Source organism: Papio anubis, chromosome 2, assembly GCF_008728515.1.
Source record: "Papio anubis isolate 15944 chromosome 2, Panubis1.0, whole genome shotgun sequence".
Classification (NCBI taxonomy): Eukaryota; Metazoa; Chordata; class Mammalia; order Primates; family Cercopithecidae; genus Papio; species Papio anubis.
In genome coordinates this window covers 48,719,932-48,746,032 of record NC_044977.1, presented here as the reverse complement: position 1 = coordinate 48,746,032, position 26,101 = coordinate 48,719,932, and the positions used below count along the sequence as shown (strand labels likewise).

The following is a 26,101-nucleotide window of genomic DNA, read 5'->3' as shown; positions in this document are numbered from 1 at the left end:
GGGCAACAGAGCATGACCCTGTCTCTAAAAAGGAAAAAGAAAAAAAACAGATCATGGCAGAACTGGGCAGTGTCTAGTCCAAAATGAATACAGGTTGAGCATCCTAACCCTGAAAATCCAAGATCCAAAATGCTTCAAAATCCTAAACTTTTTGAGTGCTTACATGACTTTGAAAGGAAATGCTTGTTGGTACATTTCAGATTTGGGATATTCAGCTAGGAAGTATATAATGCAAATATTCCAAAATTTGAAAAAATTCAAAATCTAAAACACTTCTGTTCCCAAGCATTTTGGATAGGGATATTCAACCTGTATATAGAATTAGTTTTAGAGTTATCTAATTTTTAAAAAGTGCCACAGTTGCAGGAGTTTATCAGAATCATGACAAAAGAAAAAAAGATGACACTGACTGTGGGTATGGAAAAAACTTTAAGAAAAATAGAGAGGGGACAGCTAGCTGTTCTAACAATCATCCTTAACACGGCATTCTAAAATGTCTATTCTTGGAACATTCCAAGTATGTCCTACTTTAAGTCCCTCCATGCCACCTAAAAACAATCGCTACTCCTAAACCCTTACCCACAAATGTCAGTGGGGACCAGCTTTTTGCTCTGGAACTTCTCTCCCCACTGCAGGCCTACTGCTTGTTTGCCTTCCCTCCCTAAAATACACCCTCTGGATCCTTGCTGATTCTAAGAAGTTAAGGTTCACGGTAGGAATGCTCTCAAATCCTCCTGAAGGAGACTAAGGACTGGAGCTCCTCCAACTTGTAGTTCAGAAAGCAAAGATACAGAAAAGAGACACCAAAAATCACAGCTGGTTGGGGATGGAGACACAATATGGTCAAGGGCTCCTTTGTCTTTCTCACAATCACTGTCTAGATTAGAAGTCCTCAAACTTGGTTTATCAGACTCATTTCATCAAAGAAGCTTTTTTTTTTTTTTTTTTCCTTTTTGTGGAGAACGGGGTCTCACTATATTGCCCAGGCAGGTCTGGAACTCCTGGGGTAAAGCTACCCTCCTACCTCTGCCTTCTAAGTGCTGGGATTACAGGCATGAGCCACTGCACCCAGCTGAAACTTTTTTTTTTTTGAAACGGAGTCTCACTCTGTCACCAAGCTGGAGTGCAGTGGCCCGATCTCAGCTCACTGCAACCTCCACTTCCTGGGTTCAAGTGATTCTCCTGCCTCAGCCTCCCAAGTAGCTGCGATTACAGGCATGGGCCACCATGCCCAGTTAATTTTTATATTTTTAGTAGAGACTGGGTTTCACCATGTTGGCCAGAATGGTCTCGATCTCTTGACCTCGTGATCCACCCACCTCAGCCTCCCAAAGTGCTGGGATTACAGGTGTAAGCCACTGTGCCCGGCCTGAAGCTTCTTAATTATACAAAAGCCCAAGCCTAGCTCTAAATGTTGATTCAGGATGTCTGGATAGGGTCTAGCATTTACATTTTGAAACAGTTCTTCTCCTGGGAACTCTGAGTCACAGCCAGGTTTGAGAATCGCTGCTCTACACTACCTTGCCGTGTACAAGGGGCATGAGAGCTTTTGATGGTCCAAATTAAAGGGCTAATCATAAAAGGCCACATCCTAAAAGAAAGGCACACTGACAGAAGACAGAAAGCTCAAAAAGGACTGTACCAGTCACAGGCCCCTACCTTTTTGACCACCAAGTCGACAGGAGCCAGACACTCAGGAGTATTGTTTCGCGAGTTGTTCACCACAGAAGAGACTGCATGGAAGGTGATGTTCTCTGTCGAGTGGATTAATTTCAGAGCTTCCTGAGTTGAGACTTCACCAAAGTCAAGCCATTTAGAAACTGCCTCCTCTCCATCTAATATGGCAGGCATCCTGGCCAGGGAAGTCAAGACAATGGTTGGGAGAGGTAGCGTGAGAATAAGGAGAGAAGGGAGAGAGACTTGAGTCAGCTGATAGCTCAGATATCACAAGGGGAGCCTGCCCTCCCTCTGCGCTTCACATGCTGATTGCTGCCATGTGTTCCCTGAGCACAGGGTGACAGGGCACCAGATTCAACACCTGGAGAGCCACGTTATAAAGTTTCATGGCAAAGACAGTGATGAGTACTATGACTGGTCTAGGGTACTCCAGTGTCCACTCTAGCAAACTGGTAAACTTTCTATGACACTCCAGCCTAGAATGCAGGGAAAATAGTTCTTGAAAACTTGTCTATCAAAAGTAATCTCAAGCCTCACCACCTCTCAAAGACTTACACTAAGAAAATTGTGAACAAAAGGAAATGATGTGTCAGAAAAGCAGAGAAGGTGTGAAACATGACTCCTGGGTACCCAGAGGACGTAAGGAAAATATACTAGGTTTAGCTTCCAGTTTTATGTCCCAGTCAATGCAAAGTGTGGCACACACTTTATTGGGTGGTACAGTTGATTCAGATACAGACAAATGTTCATTTGTCTCCTAAACATATATATAACATATAAAATAATGTTAAACACTGTAACATAAAACAATGGTACATTTTTAAATGAATGGTGATTTAGATTAAATGAAATGTAATTTTTAAAGGTTAATTACTACAAGAGAACTATATCACATGAAAGCATATTTTCACAGATATAACCTACGACAAGGCTAAAGCAGGTAATCCTGACAGATGTCACACTGCATTCTTTTCAGGAGAACTCCAAAAAATCACTTCAGGGAGTACTCAGCTCTGGCAAAAATTATAAAGGTCGAATACAAGTATAGTCAGTTCTGCCAATGCTTATGTTTAAAATGCAAATCTGTTCCAGTGCCACTGATATATTAGAGAGTAATTGGAGCACAATGCAAATTTTGTGTTTGCTTATGCAGTTTCATCTGTGAGAAACACAAGGTGAATACAGAAAACTGCACCCAGCTGAACTGAGCCTTGTAGAAATACACAAAGTGCATACATCTCAAACACTGACTGCTACTTTTGCTCACTACATACTACTTCACAAAATTGTGTTTTGCTCTTCTTTTGCCTTTCTGAACTTTTCTATATATATAAAAAGACACACATTTAACATCTCAAACATGTCTAAGTTTCCTGGCTCAAAACATGGTAGGCAGTGCATGTGAATGGAAACATTTTAAATATTGAAGAGAAGCTTGAAATAGTAAAGAATCCTGGAATAAAAATCAGAACGTGATTATTTCCCGAGCAAAGGATATCAAGGAGTCCACATCAGTGATAATGCTACAAAAAAATAAATCAAAATGACCATGGCTGGAACAACTTCAAGAAGTACTCTGGCTGGGCGCGGTGGCTCACGCCTGTAATCCCAGCACTTTGGAAGGCCGAGGCGGGCAGATCACAAGGTCAGGAGATCGAGACCATCCTGGCTAACACGGTGAAACCCCATCTCTACTAAAAATACAAAAAATTAGCCGGGCGTGGCGGCGTGCGCCTATAGTCCCAGCTACTCAGGAGGCTGAGACAGGAGAATGGTGTGAACCTGGGAGGCGGAGCTTGCAGTGACCCGATATCGCACCACTGCACTGCAGCCTGGGCGATGGAGCAAGACTCTGTCTCAAAAGAAAAAAAAAAAAAAAAGAATTACTCCGAAGTCAACACTAACCAGGCCTAAAAGAGTAGAAGCAATGGAGAGATTCTTTAGCATATGGACTGAGTGCCAAAAAAAAAAAAAAATTGGAACCTTTCTCACAAAGAGAAAGTATTTGGCTGGGCGCCGTGGCTCACGCCTGTAATCCCAGCACTTTGGAAGGCCGAGGCGGGCGGATCACCTGAGGTCGGGAGTTCGAGACCAGCCTGACCAACATGGAGAAACCCCGTCTCTACTAAAAAAAAAAATACAAAATTAGCCGGGCATGGTGGCACATGCCTATAATCCCAGCTACTCGGGAGGTTGAGGGAGGAGAATCACTTGTACCTGGGAGGCGGAGGTTGCAGTGAGCTGAGATTGCACCATTGTGCTCTAGCCTGGGGCACAAGAGCAGAACTCTGTCTCAAGGAAAAAAAAAAAGAGAGAGAAAGCACTTATTTATATATAAACAAGCAACTATATTTGACCTCTGCTCAGTGACTGAAAAAATAAATATAAAAATAAGCACCTAATCAGCCAGGCATGGTGGTGCATGCCTGTAATCCCAGTTACTCAGGAGGCTGAGGCAGGAGAATCATTGCCTGAACTCGGGAGGTGGAGGTCGCATGAGCAGAGATCACGCTATTGCATTCCAGCCTGGGCGACAAGAGTGAGACTCCATCTCCAAAAAAAAAAAAAAGCACCTATAAGGTTTATACAAAAAATATATAAATAAGACCTATATATAAATAAAACCTTAAATACCACAAGTGGCTCCTTTTAGTGCTAGTGGTGGTTAGTTCACTGGTTTCGAACATGGTGACAATTTTCAAAGCTTTCTGCTATTGGGAGAAGCCACAAGTACAGATGAAAATGCCGCTAAAGAATTTCTAGCAGTGATACAGAAGTTAATCGGAGAAGGCTATACATTGAATCAAATATTCAATTTTGATTAAACAGTATCTATTACAAATGCATGCCTCAAAGGAAATACGTTCAAAGGAGAAAAAATGTGCCCCAGGATTTAAGACTGCAAAAGATAAAAAATTTTACATAACCTTCCTTCCACAACTTCACAGTAACTCATGAGATGCATTTCTTCCAACACCCACTTCCACAAGCAAACTTCAGGTCTTGTCAAGGTAAAGTGCCATATTTATTGTAGTATGTATTTATGTATTTATTTACTTATTTTTTGAGATGGAATCTCATTCTGTCGCCCAGGCTGGGGTCCAGTGGAATGAGCTCAGCTCACTGCAAGCTCCACCTCCCAGGTTCATGCCATTCTCTCACCTCAGTCTCCCAAGTAGCTGGGGCTACAGGCACCCGCCACCACGCCCAGCTAATTTAGTTTTTGTATTTTTAGTAGAGACGGGGTTTCACCGTGTTAGCCAGGATGGTCTCAATCTCCTGACCTCGTGACCCACCCACCTCAGCCTCCCAAAGTGCTGGGATTACAGGCGTGAGCCACTGTGCCCTGCCTGTAATATTTATTTATTTCTTAACCACTTAACATGAATAAAGCAGTGTTACTGTTTTATTAGGTTTCCATTATTTTTAATGTGTCACTGACAACATTTTAAGTGTTGTCTCAACCCCATTTTCTCCTTAAGTTATGTGGTTTTTATTCTATCCTTTTACATAGTACAGTGATTTTTAGGAATGTATGTCATGTTAAAGTCAAACTGATTGTAACTTTGCCTTGTAAAACGACTTGGTTTCCTACTCTCTAAAGCTACCTAAAAGCAGAGGACAAACTCTCCTTTGGATCCTTTTGGATCCAGGGGTAAGAAGTATGACTTGCCTGTGGTGGATGTCACTCAAGCCTTTGCAAGAATCCACTGTGATGATGGTATAGGAATACAGGACATCTCCTCCCTCTGGGGGCTCCCAGCAGTCAAAGATCCCAGCCATTGTCAGCAGCCTCCAGTTGTCCCAGACTTTCTCCCAGTTCTCAGGACTATCTGCAGCACCAGTGCTACCTGACTGGAAGCAAAATATATGGGCAGATTAGATGCACACAGCAGACTTCTTCTACATGCAGGTTGGGTACTACTTCAGACTCAAGAGCATGGAAATCATTTTAAAAGTAATTCAGCCCATGTCTTACTAACCCCTCTGTCACCAAAGGAAAGAAGGTTGGTGGCAAATGCCAACTGAAGCTATAGATTCATGGCTCTTTAATACTTTCAGAATTTAACACCTTCACTGGACATTTAGGCCTTCCGTGAACTGACCCACCATTCTAGCTATCACTCACATTGTTAATTTGAACCCAAACCAGCTGTTGGTAAATGAAGCTCTCATGAAATTTCATGCTCCTGTGTCTTGCTGAAGCAATCTTCCTCTGCCCAAAATGTCCTTCCCACCCTTTCTTAATTGAATTGAATTTCATGCCAATTCCTACTTGCCGTTCAAAACTCAATTCAAGGCCTAAAATGTAGAAAGCTGGAAAGAACATCACTTGTATTCTAACAATAAGAAAAAAGCTGGATAATATGCAAAATCATAACTTTTCTTAAACTTATCAGAGAGGTGAGGTCGATGAATTTCCGTGAAATTTAAGAAAAGACAGGGTCCTCCAAGGGGCAATGGGACACAAGTACTGGCTTATTGGCAGCAACAGGAGGAAGACACAAGCCTTCATACAAGCAGGTAAGAATTCAGATAATGTTATTATCACATTTCTACAAGCAGCGTATGGGCTGGTAGGATAGTACAGAATCCCTGGGAGCTGCAAACCTCAGAGGAGTCTGCACCAGCTCACAGGCTCTTCTTCTTGGACGTTGCGAGTGCTCGAAAAACACTGGGGACAGGGCAGGAGCCTGGAGGAAGCCATCCTCACTGTTGCATACTTTAAAGTCAAGCTCCCTTGCCTCACCTAATCACTTTTCCCTAAGGAGCAAAAGTCTTAAGCTGCCAGGGAAAGGGTAATAATCCCTTTCACGTCTAGGATACAGGTAAAGACCCACAGAGGCTGGGGAAGGAGAGAAAGAAAAAGCCCCCTACGCCCTGGGGAAGACTAAGTCACAGAGCCAGGTCTGCCTAAGACAGACTGAACGGAGAGCTGCCTCCACCTCTGTTTAGATGACAAACATTAAGTGACAAGCAGAAGCAGTCTACTTCTGGAAGAGGGAAAAGGGCACAAGAAAGACCCTGTCTAAGGCACAGGATCACAGGAAAATCCAACAACTGAAGAGAGCAGGGCTGCTGAGAAACCCTCTGGAAAGTCGATCCTTACCCTAAACAATGGGTAACACCAGAGCCCTTGAAAGCCTGTGATCAAACAAAGGCACTGTAATGACAACAAAGTTGAAACCCAGTTCAATTCCTGACAAGACTGACTTAACCTCATATATTAATGGCCTAATAGAAGAATTTCCAGACATATTATTAATCTCAGTCTCTGTCCTACATATCATCTCTGGCAACAATAAAAAATTACAAGACACACAAAAAAAGCTAAAGCAATCAACCACCAAGAGATATACAAACTAATAGAACCAGATTCAAGAGGTTACATTTCCCAGATGCTAAAATTATCAGAGAACTTGAAGTAAAATTAATGTCAAAGACTCTTGTGGAAAAGGTGGACAACATACATGAACAGATAAGGAATTTTAGCAGAGAGATAGAAACTATAAGAAAGACTCAGTGAACTTAAGGATAGGTCAATAATGGCCAGGCGCAGTGGCTCATGCCTGTAATCCCAGCACTCTGGGAGGTCAGGCATTCAAGACCCGCGTGGCCAACATGATGAAACCCCGATGAAACCCCGTCTCTACTAAAAATACAAAAAAAAAAAAAAATTAGCCAGGCATGGTGGTGTGTGCCTGTAATCCCAGCTACTTGGGAGGCTGAGGCAGAATTTATGAACCTGGGAAGCAGGGGTTGCAGTGAGCCAAGATTGCACCACTGTACTCCAGCTTGGGTGACAGAGCGAGACTTCATCTCAAAAAAAAAAAAAAAAAGTCAATGAAAATTAGCCAAACTGAAACAGAGAAAAAAAGAAAGAAAAATGGAGAGAATATCCAAGAACGATGGGACAATTAAATCATCTAACATGTGTCATTAGAATCCCAGAAAGAGAAAATCAGGCAGAAGAAATATTTGAAGAAAAAGCCAATAAATTTCCATAAATTATGAAAGATATCAAACTGCAGATCCAAGCAGCAAAGAGAATAGGCCAAAACACGTACACACAATGTATTCAAACAGCTGCCCTAAGAAAAAATCTTAAAGGCAGGGGTGGAGGGGAAGGCGGTGAGAGAAGCACACATTTATGCATTACATACAAAAGAAAAAAGACAGTTACACACTAGACTTCTCAAAAGAAACTATGAGAGCCAGAGACAATGAAGTGTATTTTTTTGCAGGACTGAAAGAAAACGAAACACCACTAACCCAGAATCTTATACACAGTGAAAAATACCTCTCAAAAACAAAGACAGTGGTTGCCAAGGGTTAAAGACAGGGAGGTATGGAAAGTGACTACTAATGGGTATGGTTTTATTTGGGGTTGATAACAGTATTGTGGAATTAGTGATGATGGCTGCAAAACATTTTGTGGGTTTTTTTTTTTTTTTTTTGACAGGGTCTTGCTCTGTCACCCAGGGTGGAGTGTAGTGGTGTGATCTCTGCTCACTGCAACTTCGACCTCCTAAGCGCATGTGATATTCCCACCTCAGTCTCCCAAGTAGCTGGGACCACAGGCATGAGCCACCATGCATGGCTAATTTTACAGGTGTGACCCACCATGCCTGGCCAAGGTTTTGAATATACTAAAAACCACTGTACATTTTAAAAGGGTGAATTTTATTATATGTGAATTATATCTCAATAAAAAGCATCATGATGACTTTTTAAAAATAAATAGATACTTTTTCAGACAAAAAAAAAAAATCAGAATTCATTACCAGCAGACCCACACCACAAGAAAACTTAAAGTCCTTCAGGCAGAAGGACTGTAATACCAGAGAGAAAACTGGATCTATACAAATAAGTGAAGATCCATGAAAATGGCTAAAATGAAGGTACATGTACAGACTTTTATTTTTTAACACTCTAAAACATAACTGACCATCTACAGCAAAATAATAGCAATGTATTGTAAGTTTATAGCATATGTAAAAATAAAATGCATAACAGTAGCCCAAAAGACAGGAGGAACTGGGAGAATACTGTTGTAAGGTCTTTTCAATGGTAGTGTAGTGTATAAAGACAGAATATTATTAACTTAAAATGTATACTGTAAGCTGTAAGGCAACTACTAAAAACATTTTTAAGAGGTAAAAATAGGCCGGGCACGGTGGCTCAAGCCTGTAATCCCAGCACTTTGGGAGGCCGAGACGGGCGGATCACAAGGTCAGGAGATCGAGACCAACCTGGCTAACATGGTGAAACCCCATCTCTACTAAAAAATACAAAAACTAGCCGGGCGAGGTGCGGAAGCCAAACCCAGATACTGGAGGCTGAGGCAGGAGAATGGCGAACCCGGCAGGCGGAGCTTGCAGTGAGCTGAGATCCGCCACTGCACTCCAGCCTGGTGTGATAGAGCGAGACTCCGCCTCAAAAAAAAAAAAAAAAAAAAGAGGTAAAAATAATAAGCCAATGGAGACTTAAATGCACTGGCAAAAGATTATTCCAAAAACAGAAAGATCAGGAGAAAAGGAACAAAGAGTTGATGGAACAAATAGAAAACTAGCAAAACAATGGATTTTAACCCACTCACGGCCGGGCGCGGTGGCTCAAGCCTGTAATCCCAGCACTTTGGGAGGCCGAGGCGGCGATCACGAAAGTCAGGAGACTCTGGCATCCTGGCTAACATGGTGAAACCCCGCTCTCTACTAAAATACAAAAAACTAGCCGGGCGCAGGAAGGGAGCCAGTCCCAGCTACTCGGGAGGCTGAGGCAGGAGAATGGCCTGAACCTGGGAGGCGGAGCTTGCAGTGAGGCCGAGATCAAGCGCCACTGCACTCCAGCCTGGTGACACAGCGCCGAGACTCCGCCTCCAAAAAAAACCCAATCACATCAATAATTACACATTAAATTAAATGTTCTAAACACAAATTAAAAGAATATCTACGCACGGAAACAAAAAGGAAAACCCAACTATCTGTAGTGTAAAAATTAAGTTCACGGCCAGGCACAGTGGCTCATGCCTGTAATCCCAGCACTTGTTGGGTGCTGAGGCAGGTGGATCACCTGAGGTCAGGAGTTAGAGAACAGCCTGGTTAACATGGTGTAACCCTGCCTCTACTAAAATACAAAAAATTAGCTGGGCAAGGTGGAAAGCACCTGTAATCCCAGCTATTCGAGGCCGAGGTAGGAATTCACTGAAACTAGGAGGTGAGGCGCAGTGAGCTGAGACCACACCATTGCACTCCATCCTGGGCAACAAGAGTGAAACTCTGTCTCAAAAAAAAAAAAAAAAAAAAAAAGAATTAATGTATATTAAGCTAATATACATTAAGTTCCTAGACAGAGTAACTGACTTGTAGTAAGTGCTTAATATTTGCTATTATAATTGACAGATGTTTTTATAAATTAATCTTGTCTTGTACCAAATCATTTGTGTGTTACTAGATTGGCTAAACAGGGGATTCTCTTTTTTTTTTTGAGACGGAGTCTCGCCCGTCTCGGCCTCCCAAAGTGCTGGGATTACAGGCTTGAGCCACCGCGCCCGGCCGGGATTTTCTTTTTTAATTTACATTTCAATAGGTTTCTGGGGAACAGGTGGTATCTGGTTATATGAATAAATTCTTTAGTGGTGACTTCTGAGATTTTGGTGCACCCATCACTGATAGGGGATTTTCTGAGAGTGAAGCAAACTCTCTTGACTACTGAAACTGTGCCCCAGGAGTTAAAAACAAACAAACAAACAACAACAACAAAAAAACACCAATGACTAAATTCTTGGGCTTATAGGATAGCACATGAGAAAAGAAACAACTTGCTGAAACAGTGAAACTCCCTCCGCCTGTAAGATAACAAAACTCGCTGAATTGGTTGGAACCAATATAACTGACTAGAGTATATGCAAAACAAGCTTGCTTATATCACAGCCTGAATTTCCACCACGTTTCATACTAACTCCCCCTGAATTTGCACATGAGACCTATATGGAGGCAGGAAGAGATAACTGCACATACCTGAAGACTTTCCAGGCCTCCCTTTTCCTTCCACCAATCACCTACTAATCCTAGAATCCATTCCCTAAACCTTTTTTTAAATAAAAGTACTGCCTTAAAGCCAGCAAGGGAGACAGAGAGGAGCTGGACTCCTATCTTCTTGTTAGTCGACTTGCAATAAAAAACTTTTCTGGCCGGGCGTGGTGGCTCAAGCCTGTAATCCCAGTACTTTGGGAGGCCGAGACGGGCGGATCACAAGGTCAGGAGATCGAGATCATCCTGGCGAACATGGTGAAACCCCGTCTCTACTAAAAAGTACAAAAAAACTAGCTGGGCGAGGTGGCGGGCACCTGTAGTCCCAGCTACGCGGGAGGCTGAGGCAGGAGAATGGCATAAACCCGGGAGGCGGAGCTTGCAGTGAGCTGAGATCCAGCCACTGCACTCCAGCCTGGGCAACAGAGTGAGACTCTGTCTCAAAAAAAAAACAAAAAAAAACCTTTTCTCTGTTACCCAGGCTGGAGTGCAGTGGTGCAATCTCGGCTCACTGCAACCTCCACCTGCTACCCCAGGCTCAAGCTATCATCCCACCTCAGCCTGCCAAGTAGCTGGGACCAGCTACTCAGTGACATGGTATTGGCTTCTAGCACATTGGGTAGCAAGTCCCTTTTACTCGGTAACACTATTTCCAGTCCTCAAAATGAGATGACAGGTGAACAAACAATTCCCAATTTTAACAAGCAAACTGCTAAGAACTCAGGTGTTTTAGCAGTGTCAGACTAAATAATCTAATTAAAAATAAAACATGAGGTTGGCATGTCTGATTTGTTTGCAATCTCCTGATAATGTTTTAACATGAATAGCTCAAATTGTATCTTACAGTGAAAGAGTTTTTGTTTTGTTTTTGAGATGGCGTCTCACTCTGTCACTCAGGCTGGAGTACAGTGGCACGATCTTGGCTCACTGCAACCTCCACCTCCTGGGCTCAAGTCATCTTCCCACCTCAGCCTCCCAAGTAGCTGAGACCATGCCCAGCTAAGTTTTTGTATTTTTGGTAGAGATGGGTTTTAGCCATGTTGCCCAGATTGATCTTGAACTCCTGAGCTCAAGCAATCCACCTGCTTTGGCCTCCTAAAGTGCTGGGATTACAGGCATGAGCCACCTGCGTGGCCTGAACCACTGCGCCCAGCCACAGTGAAAGTTTTATGAGGGAAACATAGAGTTATGATATGACCTAGCAATTCCACTCCTAGGCATCTATCCAAGAGAGATGAAAACATGTATCCATGCAAAAACTTGTAAATGAATGTTCATAGCAGCATTATTCATAATAACCAAAAAGTAGAAATAATCCAAGTGTCTATCAACTGATGAATGAATTAACAAAATGTGGTATATCTTTACAAAAAGGAATGAAGTGCTGATCCATGCCAAACATGGATGAATCTTGAAAACATTATGCTAAATCAAAGAAGTCAGTCACAAAAGACCACACAGTCTATGATTCCATTTTTATGTAATGTCCAAAATAGGCAAATCCATAGAGATGGAAAGTAGATTGGTGTTTGACAGGGGCTGGGCATAGTGGAGAATGAAGAGTGATTGCTAATGGATATGGAGTTTCCTTCTAGAGACAAAAATATTCTAAAAATAGAGGTAATAATTGCATACTTTGAATATACTAAAACATTCCTGAATTGCACATTTTAAAAAGGTGAATTTTATGGTAAATTATCTCTCAATGAGCTCATTTCATTTCACTTTATTTTGACAGACTCTTTCTCTGTCACCCAGTGCAGTGGTGTGACCATAGCTCATTGCGGCCTCTATCTCATGGGTTCAAGCGATCCTCCCACCTCAGCCTTCCAAGTAGCTGGGACTACAGGTGCACGCCACCATGCCCAGCTAGTTTTGTATTGTTTGTAGAAACGGGGTTTCGCCATCTTGACCAGGCTGGTCTCAAACTCCTGGGCTCAAGCAGTCTTCCCATCTTGGGCTCCCAAAGTGCTGGGATCACAGGCATGAGTCACCGCACTGGGCTAAAGCTGTTATTTTAAAACAAATAAATAAAACTACGAGGGAAGAAAAAAATGTCCTTTGATTGTTTCCTTGTGCCTTTCCAAATATATATTGTGAATGCTGATAATGATACCTTCTCTGTCTTGATTTGAGGAAAATAGATGAAGTACGGCTGCCTCTGGTTTGTTCCTTGACATCGCTGCCACTCATAGAATCCATCTGCTAAAACGACACAGCGTCTTCCCTTTCCCAGAGGCACCTGAGGGAAAATGTGAGCAAGATATGGTCTTAGTAATACAATAATGTTTCATAGACTGCCATTACTTGGCGAACTTGAGTTAAAATCTGAGGTTTGGGCCAGGCGCGGTGGCTCACGGCTGTAATCCCAACACTTTGGGAGGCCGAGATGGGAGGATCACTTGAGGTCAGGAGTTTGAGACCAGTCTGGCCAACAAGGTGAAACCCCATTTCTACTAAAAATATAAAAATTAGCTGGGCATGGTGGTGCACACCTGTAGTCCCAGCTACTTGGGAGGCTGAAGCACGAGAATCACTTGAACTTGGAAGGCAGAGGTAGCAGTGAGTCAAGATCGTGCCACTGCACTCCAGCCTGGGTGAAAGAATGAGACTCTATCTCAAAATAAATAAAAAAAACAAACAGGGCCGGGCGCGGTGGCTCAAGCCTGTAATCCCAGCACTTTGGGAGGCTGAGGCGGGTGGATCACGAGGTCAGGAGATCGAGACCATCCGGGCTAACATGGTGAAACCTCGTCTCTACTAAAAATACAAAAAACTAGCCGGGCGTGGTGGCGGGCGCCTGTAGTCCCAGCTACTCGGAGGCTGAGGCAGGAGAATGGCGTGAACCTGGGAGGCGGAGCTTGCAGTGAGCCGAGATCGCGCCACTGCACTCCAGCCTGGGTGACACAGCGCGAGACTCCGTCTCAAAAAAACAAAACAAAACAAAACAAAACAAAAAAAAAACAAATAAATACATAAAATCTGAGGTCTGCCAATGTATGACCTTAAAACAGTTATTTAATTTCTCTGTACCTCTCTTATGTATAAAGAAAGTCATAACTCACACAGATGTTGAAAAGATTAAATAATGTACATAAAAGCAATCACCTCTTTTCTAACAAATAGGTACTTGTGATAGCTAGTCTTCAAAGGTGCCTTCCCAATGAAGCATGCTTCCCAGTATTCACGTTTCATAGACACCTCCCACACTGAATTTGGGCTGGCTCTGTGTAACCCATAGAATGCAACAGAAGTAGGCCAGGATGCTAGCTCACACCTATAATCCCAGCACTTTGGGAGGCCCAGACAGGAGAATCACTTGAGCCCAGGAGTTTGAGACCAGCCTAGGCAACATAGCCAGACTTTGTTTCTATTAAAAATAATAATAATACTAATAACAATAATAAAAGAATACAGCATAAGTAATGCCGTATGACTGCCAAGATTAAGTGATGCTATAAGACAAAGCCTTGTATCTTCTGTCCTGCTCTGTTGGATCATGAGCTCTGGGATAAATGAGTCACCATGACAGAAGCCTGGCTACCCTGACACCCTCGAGTTAGGCATGTGGAAAGCCTTCTAGTTGTTCTAGTCATCCCAGCTGAAGTGTCAGATGTGGGTGAAGAAGTCATCTTGGACAAGCAGCCTCAGCTGCCATCTAATTGCAACATGAGAACTTCCAAGTGAAAACTGCCCAGATGAGCCCAGTCAACCCAGAGAACATAGAGATAATGTTTATCATTTTGTTTCACACTACTCTCTGGTGTGGTTTGTTATGTAGTAACAAAATAGCATTCCACATTAACAACGGGGAACATTCTTTTTTATGTTATTTATTTTTGGTTGTCCTCTGTAGGCTAGGATGGAAACACCCTTTGGAGCCTTATTTCTCAGGTATACAGGGCACTAATAGCTACCAGCCACCTACCTTAAATGACCGTTTCTCCATTATGGTATCACTACGACAGTTGGTAGTATTGAACTGTAGCTTGGAAGGATCACTTTCTTTGAACCAAGAAGGCACCAAGCCCCAGCGCATAGGAGCAATGATACGCTCAGATGAGTCTGCATCCTGCCACGGAAAGAAGATCTAGTGAGGAGATCATAATGAAATTCTAATTTAACATACGTATTTATTACATTATTTAGTAGTATTGAAATATAAAGAATTCAAGATTATGGCCAGGCGCAGTGGCTCAAGCCTGTAATCCCAGCACTTTGGGAGGCCGAGACGGGCGGATCACGAGGTCAGGAGATCGAGACCATCCTGGCTAACACGGTGAAACCCCGTCTCTACTACAAAATACAAAAAAACCTAGCCGGGTGAGGTGGCGGACGCCTGTAGTCCCAGCTAGTCGGGAGGCTGAGGCCTGAGAATGGCGTGAACCCGGCAGGCGGAGCTTGCAGTGAGCTGAGATCCGGCTACTGCACTCCAGCCTGGGCTACAGAGCAAGACTCCGTCTCAAAAAAAAAAAAAAAAAAAAAGAATTCAAGATTATTTTTAAAAAGGGAATCTACTTGAAAACAATTTTTTTACTGTTTTTGAGATAAGGTCTGGCTCTGTCATCCAGGCTAGAGTGCAGTGGCGCAATCTTGGCTCAATGCAACCTCTACCTTCTGGGCTCAAGTCATCCTCCCACCTCAGCCTCCCAAGTAGGTGGGACTACAGACACATGCCACCATACCCAGCTAATTTTTGTATTGTTTATAGAGATGGGGTTTTGCTATGTTGCCCAGGCTGGTCTTGAACTCCTGGGCTCAAGTGATTTGCCAAGTAGCTGGGACTACAGACACACGCTACCATACCCAGCTAATTTTTGTATTGTTTATAGAGATGGGGTTTCACTATGTTGCCCAGGCTGGTCTTGAACTCCTGGGCTCAAGTGATTCGCCCACCTTGGCCTCCCAAAGTGTTGGGATTACAGCTGTGAGCCACCACAACCAACCAAAAACAATTTAATGATTTAGCATGATGTAGGTAACTTGCGTTTTTTAGCATTCATATTTACTGGAACGTAAGACATTCTACTTGAATAAGGCAGAGGGATGCAAACAGGTTTAGTTTCTTTAAACTTTTTTGTTTTTTAGAGACAGGTTTCACTTTGTTGCCCAGCCTGGAGTGCAGTGGCACAATCACAGCTCACTGCAACGTTGAACTCCTGGGCTCAGGTGATCCTCCTGCTTCAGCCTCCCAAGTAGCTGGGACTACAGGTGCACACCACCATGCTCAGCTATTTTGTAGAGATGAGGTCTTACTTTGTTCCTCAGGCAGGTCTCGAATTTTTTTTTTTTTTTTTTTGAGATGGAGTCTTTGTTGCCCAGGCTGGAGTGCAGTGGCATGATCTCGGCTCACTGCAACCTCTGCCTCCTGGGTTCAAGCAATTCTCCTGCCTCAGCCTCCCGAGTAGCTGGGACTATAGGCTTCCACCACCACGCCTGGCTAATTTTTGCATTTTTACTAAAGACAGGGTTTCACCATACTGGCCAGGCTGGTATTGAGCTCCTGACCTTGTGATCCAACCACCTCAGCCTCCCAAAGTGCTGTGATTACAGGCATGAGTCACTGTGCCTGGTCTGGTTTCGAACTCTTAGGCTCAAGCGATTTTCCTGCCTCGGTCTCTCAAAGCACTGGAGGATGCTATTTTTAGGAAAATCTATATACAAGGTTGGCCCTTGATTAACATCTCAGAACTAGATTTTGAGAGTGTTCTCACCTTTCTCCAACTCATAAGGGTGGTTTATTCTGCCTAGTCTATGTAAACAATAAAGTTTATGCCAAACACCTGTTTTCCTTCTGGGAGTCTGAAATTTTGGTACCTGCTAGGCAGAGTGCCCTACATGATCAGCCTCCAGTAAAAACCTTGGACCCTGAGTCTCTAATGGGTTTCTCTGGGCATAAACATTGTACATACTAACCTGGGCAACATGGCAAACTCCTGTTCCTACCAAAAAAAAAAAAAATTATCCGGGTGTGGTGGCATGCATCTGTAGTTCTAGCTACTTAGAAGGCAGAGGTAGGAGGACCACTTGAGCCTGGGAAGTTGAGGCTGCTAGTGAGCTGTGACTGAGCCACTGCACTCCAGGACCTGGACCATACAGCAAGACCTTCTCTCAAAAAAAACAAACAACAAAACAAAACAAAAAAAACACTGTACATACGTTACTACATTTTTCGTTGCTGGAGAAAATGACATGCTTGGAGTATCCTCCCACAGGAAGGAGAACATAAGGAAACCTGTGCACGACTTTTTCCAGATTTCTACTAGGGTCTTTTCCCTTGGCTGATTCTATTCTGTGTCCTTTTACTAATAAACCTTATACACAATATGCCTTATATGCTTAGTCCTTCTAATGAATCTCTAAATATGGGGGCAGTCTTGGGGACTCCCAACACATGGTTGTCAAATTTTTTTAAAGTAATGGGCCCCTTGATAATTTGATGAAATCTACAGATTAAGAAGCACATACCCATTATTCTTCATGGCACAGTACACTCTGGGTTGGGAGAGACCAGTGAGCAGAGAGTGCATTTTGGGGTGTTACTACAATGGTTCAGGGGTCTGGTGATGGCAGTAAGAAAAACAGTGACATCCAAAAGATTAAAAAAAAAAAAAAGAAAGAAATTGTAGTACAAATGGATTTGGATGAAAAAAAAGCAGGATGATTAAGTTTTCAAGCCCAGAAGAGTGAAATAATGATGGTACTACTGAACAGAGAAGAAAAAATGCTGATTAAAGGTTTTATGAAGATCATGTGTTAAATTTCTGATACTAGTGAGAAGTCTGTGGCAGTTTTCAAAAAATGGTTGTAAAATCTGACACTCCTCCCATTGAGAGTTGGAAATCTATGTTCATTCCCTGAATCTGGATGGGCTTGTAACCAACAGAATGTGGCACAAGTGATACTGTATGATTTATCTCATAGTTATGAAAGCTGGGATTAAGGTGCCAGCAGATTTGGTGTCTGGTGAGGGCCCACTTTCTGCTTCACAGATGGTGCCTTCTCACTATGTCATCACACGGAGGAAGGGGTGAGCTAGCTCTCTGGGGTGTCTTGTATAAGGGCACTAATCCCAATCATGAAGGCTCTGATTCCCAAAGGCCCCACCTCCTAATACCATCATCTTGGGGGTTAGGATTTCAACATACACATTTTTCAAGGACACAAACATTCAAACCACAGTAGCTGTGGTCTAATAAGACTTTATACAAACAGGCAGTAGGCCAGGTTTGGTCTGAGGACCATAGATTGCCAATCTCTGGTATAGAGGGAAGAGCAAGGTCTTTGTAAGGAGATCTTGGTTCAAAAATCCTTACTCTGAGCCAGGCATGGTGGCTCACGCCTGTAATCCCAGCACTTTGGGAGGCTGAGGTGGGCGGATTACCTGAAGTCAGGAGTTTGAGACCAGCCTGGCCAATGTGGCGAAACCCCATCTTTCCTAAAAACACAAAAAGTAGCTGGGCGTGGTGGCGTGTGCCTGTAATCCCAGTTACTCAGGAGTCTGAGGCATGAGAATCACTTGAGCTCAGGAGGTGCAGGTTGCATTGAGCTGAGATTGTGCCACTGCACTCTATGACTCTGTGACGCAGAAAACAAACAAACAAGCAAACAACCTTTCTCTGCTACTTATGAGGTTGGACTAGTCTCAATTTCTTGGGCCCTCAACTTTCCTTATCCAAAAAATAGAACAAACAATAATTACCTTGTAGGATAATTTTGAAGAATGAAAGATAATATAGTTAAAATGGGTAGCATGGAGTAGGCACTCAATTGTAGTATAATATTTTTCTGAGGTAAGGATTAAAAACAAATCATAAAATTGTCTATAAAGAGATGACTATTAATGCCATGAAGATAAAGTTTCTTAGAAAGTATATAATGCACAGGATTTAACCAGGGGGTACAAAAATTTTTGTTAAAAGAAGAAATTAGGGTAAAGGCAGAGTTCCAAGTAAAAGTACCTACTAAGATAAAAGTAGAATGAAGGAAGTCAGAAAAGGATGGAATCTGAAGAAAGGAATCATCAGTAGTGGCAGTCTCAGGAGAAGGGCTTCCTTTTGTTTAAAAGCTAATCCCTCCACAGTGCTCCTGATAAAATCCAGTCCTGCTTCTTCCAGAATCCTGCCTGCTCTATCCATTAATTCTCTTTTTTTTTTTTGAGATGGAGTCTCACTTTGTTGCCCAGGCTGGAGTGCAGCGGCACGATCTCGGCTCAGTGCAACCTCTGCCTCCCAGGTTCAAGCGATTCTCTTGCCTCCGCCTCCGAAGTAGCTGGGATTACAGACATGTGCCACCACGCCTGGCTAATTTTATATTTTTAGTAGAGACAGGGTTTCACCATGTTGGTCACGCTGGTCTCGAACTCCTGACCTCAAGTGATCTGCCTGTCTCGGCCTCCCAAAGTGCTGGGATTACAGGCGTGAGCCACTGCACCGGTCAACTGTCTTTTCATATATATACACACAAACAGTTGATTCTCATTATTTGTAGTAGTTAGATTTCATAAAGTTGCTTTGAGTATTGAACTGCTGCTCTTAGGGAAATGCAAGGTTATGTTTCTAACAGCCTCTGGTGACAACACTTTCATCAACTGATCAATGTATGACCTTGTTTTATGTGTGTTTCTGTTTAAAGACATCTAATTTAATCTTACTCTTGATTCGTTTACACCAAATTTAAGACCAAGAGCACTATAACTCATGCCTGACTAAAGTTTATCCAATACATTTTCTCTGTAAGACGTATCACAGCCTTCTTTAGCTTGGGAATACCAGCCAGCACTTTAGCACTATGCTTGGGGTCATTTTAAACAGTGAAATTACACATGGCACTAAACTGGCTGCAAAGAAGATACTTGTTTATAACATAAGAGATGAAACAAGAAGGCAGAGCTTTGCCTCAATCAACCTCAGCTGGAAACATCAAGCTACTCAAATTTATCACCTCTCTGTATGTGCACCAATGATTGCAAAAGCGAAGTAAGTATGAATTTAGGGCTCACAAATAAATTTTAGTGAGTAGGTGAATTTGGAAATATGGAATCTAAGAATAATGAGGACTATTTGTGTGTGTTTGTGAGAACGAAGAGTATCCTCTTTCTCTTCCAGAATCAAATTTGCCTTCTGGCCAGTGGCAGCAGCTCAAGCCTATAATCCTGGCACTCTGGGAGGCCAAGGCGGGAGGATCCCTTGAGCTCAAGAGTTGTTTTTTCTTTATTGAGACGGAGTTTTGCTCTTGTTGTCCAGGCTGGAGTGCAATGGAGCGATCTTGGCTCACTGCAACCTCCGCCTCCCAGGTTCAAGCGATTCTCCTGCCTCAGCCTCCCAAGTAGCTGGGATTACAGGCATGCACCACCACGCCCGGCTAATTTTGTATTTTTAGTAGAGACCAGGTTTCTCCATGTTGGTAAGGCTGGTCTTGAACTCCCAACTGCAAGCAATCCACCCGCCTCAGCCTCCCAGAGTCTTGAGACCAACTTGAGCAACATAGTGAGAACTTCCCCCTCAAACTGCCAAAAGGCAAAGCCTGTGATCCCAGCTGTTGGGGAGGTTGAGGCAGCAGGATCGCTTGAGCCCAGGAGGTCAAGGTTGCAGTGAGCCATGATTTATCGGGAGAACCGGCTCCCGATGTTTAACGTGGGTTCTTTTCTATTTCCTAAGTGTTTCGGCTGGGTTGAGAAATAAAGGGAAAGAGCACAAGAGAGAGAAATTTAAAGCTGGGTGTCCGGGGGAGACATCACATGTCGGCAGGATCCATGATGTTTCCCGAGCCGTAAAACCAGCAAGTTTTTATTAGCTATTTTCAAAAGGGGACGGAGTGCACGAATAGAGTATGGGTCACAGAGATCATATACTTCACAAGGTAATAAAATATCACAAAGCAAATGGAGGCAGGGGGAGATCACAGGACCACCGGATGAGGTGAAATTAAAATTGCTAATGAAGTTTCGGGTATGCATTGTCATTGATAACATCTTATCAAGAAACAGCGTTTGGGGCCGGGCGCGGTGGCTCAAGCCTGTAATCCCAGCACTTTGGGAGGCCGGTGACGGGCGGATCACGCAGGTCAGAGATCGAGACCATCCTGGCTAACACGGGAAACCCCGGCCCCTACTAAAAGTACAAAAACTAGCCGGGCGAGGTGGCGGCTTCAGTCCCAGCTACTCGCAGGCTGAGGCAGAGAATGGCGTGAACCTCGGGAGGCTGAGCTTGCAGTGAGCTGAGATCCGCCACTGCACTCAGGCCTGGGTGACAGAGCAAGACTCTGTCTCAAAAAAAAAAAAAAAAAAAAAAAAAGAAACAGCGTTTGAGAGAAGATAACCTGTCTGACCACAATTTATTAGGTGGGAATTTTCTCATCCTAATAAGCCTGGGAGCACTATAGGAGACCGGGGCTTATTTCATCCCTTCAGCTTCGACCATAAAAGATGGGACGACGCCTTAAAAAGAGGCCAAGGCCGTCTATAGGCCTACCTTCAGGGTGCATTCTCTTTCTCAGGGATGTTCCTTGCTGAGAAAAAGAATTCGGCCGGGCGCGGTGGCTCAAGCCTGTAATCCCAGCACTTTGGGAGGCCGAGATGGGCGGATCACGAGGTCAGGAGATCGAGACCATCCTGGCGAACACAGTGAAACCCCGTCTCTACTAAGAAATACAAAAAATAGCCGGGCGAGATGGCGGGCGCCTGTAGTCCCAGCTACTCGGGAGGCTGAGGCCGGAGAATGGCATGAACCCGGGAGGCGGAGCTTGCAGTGAGCTGAGATCCGGCCACTGCACTCCAGCCTGGGCTACAGAGCAAGACTCCCGTCTCAAAAAAAAAAAAAAAGAAAAAGAATTCAGCGATATTTCTCCTATTTGCTTATGAAAGAGGAGAAATACAGCTCTGTTCCATCCGGCTCACCGGCGGCCAGTTCAAAGTTACCTCTCTTGTTCCCTGAACATCACTGTTATCCTGGTTTTTTTTTAAGATGCCCAGATTTCATATTGTTCAAACACACATGCTCTAGAATTTGTGCAGCTGATACAATCACAGGGTCCTGAGGCGACATTCATACTCCTCAGTTTACAAAGATGATGGGATTAAGTGATTAAAGTAAAGACAGGCATAGGAAATCACAAGGATATTCACTGGGGAAGTGGTAAGTGTCCATGAAATCTTCACAATTTATGTTCAGAGATTACAGTAAAGACAGGTGTAAGAAATTATAAAAGTATTAATTTGGGGAACTAATAAATGTCCATGAAATCTTCACAATTTATGTTCTGCCGCGGCTTCAGCCAGTCCCTCCATTTGGGGTCCCTGACTTCCCGCAACAATGATTGCACCACTGCACTCCAGCCTGTGCAACACAGCAAGTCCCTGTCTCAAAAAAAAAAAAAAAAAAAAAAAAGTCTTCCAAGCAGAAGGACCCCCAGCTCAGTGCATAAATGAGAATAAGAGACAACATTACACAATGGTCAACTAAATGATCTTTCATCAGAAATTTGCAAGATAACAATATGGAAAAATCTGTGGTTCTCAGTACGGGACAACTCTAACACACCCCTCCCCATCATCCAGACTTCTGGTGGTATCTGGAGATATCTTTGGTTGTTCTGATCTGGGGGATGCTACTGTGGGGGATGCTACTGACATCTAGCACGTAGAGAGTGTTGCTAAACGCTCTACAATGCCCAGAATAGCTCCCTACAACAAAAAATTACCCTGGCCAAAACTGTCAATAGTGTCAAGGTTGAGAATTCTGCTCTCACAAATTCCACTGATCATCTTTGAAAGTGTACACTTGACAACTGTAAACCAAACCCGAATGTGAGAATGACAAATAGAAAGTAGTTGAAAAGCCAAAATACTAAAACCATTGCTCAGTATTAGTCATCTTTCCTCTATCTACCCTTTTGGACTTCTGAACAGAACAGCTGGTAGCACTGGGGTGGATAAATGAAAGAGGAAGTAATTTGCAAATCTGTGGTTTCAAATGAAAATGTTGCAATCTATATACATATGCAGGCTGTTGATGATTTGAATGAACTGCTAAAATGGTTCTAAGTTTGCTTTATAATTTATAGGTTTGAGAAAAATGAGATACCTAATATTATCAAAATTAAGAAACCCTAGCAATCTTAACAAAACTTGTTAGAGATGTGAAATCAAATACTGTATCAGCAAATTCATACCACTGGCCCAACTGAGGGCTGTATTTGCTAGGAGCTCCACCTTCCCCATTGCTGGTTCCAGGATGCATCCACTGGAGTGGGGACAGTGGTCTGGATCTCACTTCTAGTTCTGTCCCTCACTGATTAGGTAACCTAGGACAAGTCATAATCTTTCTATACTTCTATCTTTACATGTGTTACACAAATTTTTCTTCCAGCTAACTTTCTATAATTCTAAAGAGGTCATATAAATGACTAAGGCTCTTTTTGTTGTTGTTAAAAACAGGGTCTCATTTGCTCAGGCTGGTGTCTTGAAATTCTGGCCTCAAGCAATCCTCTGGCCTCAGCTTCCCCAAAGTGCTAGGATTACAGGCATGAGCCACTAAGCCCAGTCAGGCTCATACACTTAATCCTGCTCTCTATTCTCACTCTAAATTATGCTTTCCTTTGAAATATGTTTTATGTTCTCTTTTCCCCTTCAAGGTTCTCCAGGGTATTTTATTTTGATTCCTCTCTCATTTAAAACAAAAAGTTTCAACAGGGAAGTATGCATCCTCTAAAAATGACACAAAAATAACTATTTCATATAAATGGCTTTATTCAACCAAGAACATTAATGTTATTTGATATCCTTTTTTTTTTTTTTTTTGAGACTGAATCACCTAGCCTGGAGTGCAGTGGCACATTTTTGACTCACTGCAATCTCCACAATTTTTTTTTTTTTAAGTATAGACAGAGTTTCATCATTTTGGCCAGGCTGATCTCGAACTTCTGACCTCAAGAGATCCCCCCGGCCTCAGCCTCCCAAAATGCTGGGATTACAGGCGTGAGCTACCACACCCAGACGTTATTTGTTATCTTTATTTCTTTTTGAGACAGAGTCTCACTCTGTTGCCCAGGCCGGACAGAGTACAGTGGCGTAATCTCGGCTCACCCCAACCTTTGCCTCCTGGGTTCAAGCGATTCTCCTGCCTTAGCCTCCCGAGTAGCTGAGATTACAGGGGCCCGCCACCACACCCAGCTAATTTTTGTATTTTTAGTAGAAACGGGGTTTCACCATGTTAGCCAGGCTGGTCTCGAACTCCTGACCTCAGGTGATCACCCGTCTTGGCCTCCCAAAGTGCTGGGATTACAGGCCTGAGCCACCATGCCCAGCCTGTTATCTTTATTTCAAAATGATGTGATACCCTATAATGCAGAAATGAGTCCTTTTTGACTACCATATTATCACAAAAGTTTAAAGAGTATGTACCAGAGGTATAACCAACTTTATAAAGTGATTTTGGCATTATGGATCAAATAGGGTCAAAATTCAGGAAGGAAACAATCACAATTTTTTTTTTTCGAGATGGAGTCTCGCTCTGTTGCCAGGCTGGAGTGCAGTGGCACGATCTCAGCTCACTGCAAACTCCGCCTCCCGGGTTCAAGCGATTCTCCTACCTCAGCCTCCCAAGTAGCTGGGACTACAGGTGCATGCCATCATACTCAGCTAATTTTTGTATTTTTAGTAGCGATGGGGTTTCACCATGTTGGCCAGGATGGTCTCGATCTCTTGACCTCGTGATCTGCCCGCCTCGGCCTCCCAAAGTGCTGGGATTACAGGCATGGGCCACTGCACCCAGCGAACAATCATGATTTTAAAAAACATGTCAAGGTCATTTAAAATATTTAAGACATAGAGAAACTATTACTTTCTAGAATGAAGCATTTTTATTACGCACACATACACAGACACACACACTTTCAGGAGATAAGGCAAAGAACTAAAACATGAACGTAAGTGACTGGTAATTCCAACACTACAGGGATAAATACTATAAACACAATGAATGCAATTAAACTTCAGCTAACCAAACCAAATACATGTTTCTAGCTTTAGTAAAAGACAAACATAAAAATATTGAAAACACAAGCAGAAAGAATAAAACTTTTCAATGTTCAAGAAACATTAGAAGTGTTTTAAATTAACTGATCTTAAGCCTGTCCTGGGCCTAGAAAGTCTGATTAAGCTGGCCTGGTAAGGGGCATAGAAATATTCTTAAATTTTTTATTTTTTCTTTAGGCAGGGTCTTGATCTGTCACCTAGGTGGGAGTGCAGTGGTACAACCACTGCATGAAGCCTCGACCTCCACAGCTCAAGTGATCTTCCCACCTCATTTTTTTATTTTTTGTAGAGATGGGGTCTCCCTATGTTGCCCAGGCTGGTCTCAAACTCCTAAGCTCAAGTGATCCTCCCACCTCGGCTTCCGAAAGTGCTGGGGTTACAGGCATGAGCCAGGGCGCCTGGCCTTAAATTTTTTTATTACTATTTTTTAAAGATATTCCAATGACCCTGATGATCAGTGAAAGCTGCTATTTTAAAACACAAAGCTCATATAAATTTGGCATAAATTTGGCATATATTAAGGCTAGTATGCCATGTATAGCAAAGGCATTTAAATTGAGCCTGAAAAATGCTGAAAAATACGTCTTTACCAGTGTTAGAAGCCATTGATAAAACTTCTTTCATGAGGTCTAGAGAGGTTCTCAACGGGAAGTCAGAATATAGCAGTAAACGCTGGTTTTTAATATCATCCCAAGAGGCTGAGCACACACCAAACCAAATAGGAGATAACCATCGCGAGGCTGGGTGAGGGGCTAGCATGGTGCAAAGCTGGTTACCTTCTCAAAGTGCAGTCGAGACAGAAGCACTGGGTTGTTGGACTGAGGACTCTTGTTGTAAGAGGGGCAGTACTTATCAGGGTCTCTCCATTCCGGGAGCCGCTGCTGGCCCCGCCGATCCTGGTAGGCGCAAGCTCTCGTGAGAACATCTCTAGGTAAGTGACAGGATGTTCGCCCACACATTCTTCAACACCGTCCCTCGCAACCTTTAAATTACAAAAGGTAAGGAAAAGGCTTACATATCTCAAATATTAGGTCTTATTCCTTGAGTCCCCGCCTTCTCTTTCCGTTCCCACAGGGCCGTGCCCCTCCGTGACCACAGTCTAAAGTCTTCCCCAAGAAGTCCCACAAGGACAAGGATGTGCCCATTTGCTTCGCTCCCTGAGCTCACTGCCCAACTCCGTGCAGGGCACTGAGGCAAGTCCCCAGAGGAGCTCTGCAAAAGCCTGCCTGAGCGCAGGGAAGAGTCGCAGCGGAGGGGGCTTCACGGTCCAACCAAGCAGGGCAAGCGCAGCTAGCAGGGGTCGCCTCCTCCGGGTGACTCGGTGCCCCCAACTCCCGGTCCTTCCCCCGAGTCCCCG

The 26,101-nt window shown here is 43.4% G+C and overlaps 1 protein-coding gene across 1 annotated transcript in view; it reads right to left on the bottom strand.

Moving 5' to 3' along the window:
• Positions 1-26,101, bottom strand: part of HMCES (5-hydroxymethylcytosine binding, ES cell specific) — a 29,606-nt gene that overhangs the window by 2,338 nt on the left and 1,167 nt on the right. Inside the window, exons 2-6 of the mRNA XM_003906883.5 lie at positions 25,521-25,726; positions 14,638-14,781; positions 12,826-12,951; positions 5,351-5,532; positions 1,660-1,852 (exon numbers count right to left, since the gene is read on the bottom strand). Of these exons, the coding sequence (XP_003906932.1) occupies positions 1,660-1,852; positions 5,351-5,532; positions 12,826-12,951; positions 14,638-14,781; positions 25,521-25,703 (828 nt within the window). The 5' untranslated portion in view covers positions 25,704-25,726. The remainder of the gene's footprint in view (positions 1-1,659; positions 1,853-5,350; positions 5,533-12,825; positions 12,952-14,637; positions 14,782-25,520; positions 25,727-26,101) is intronic.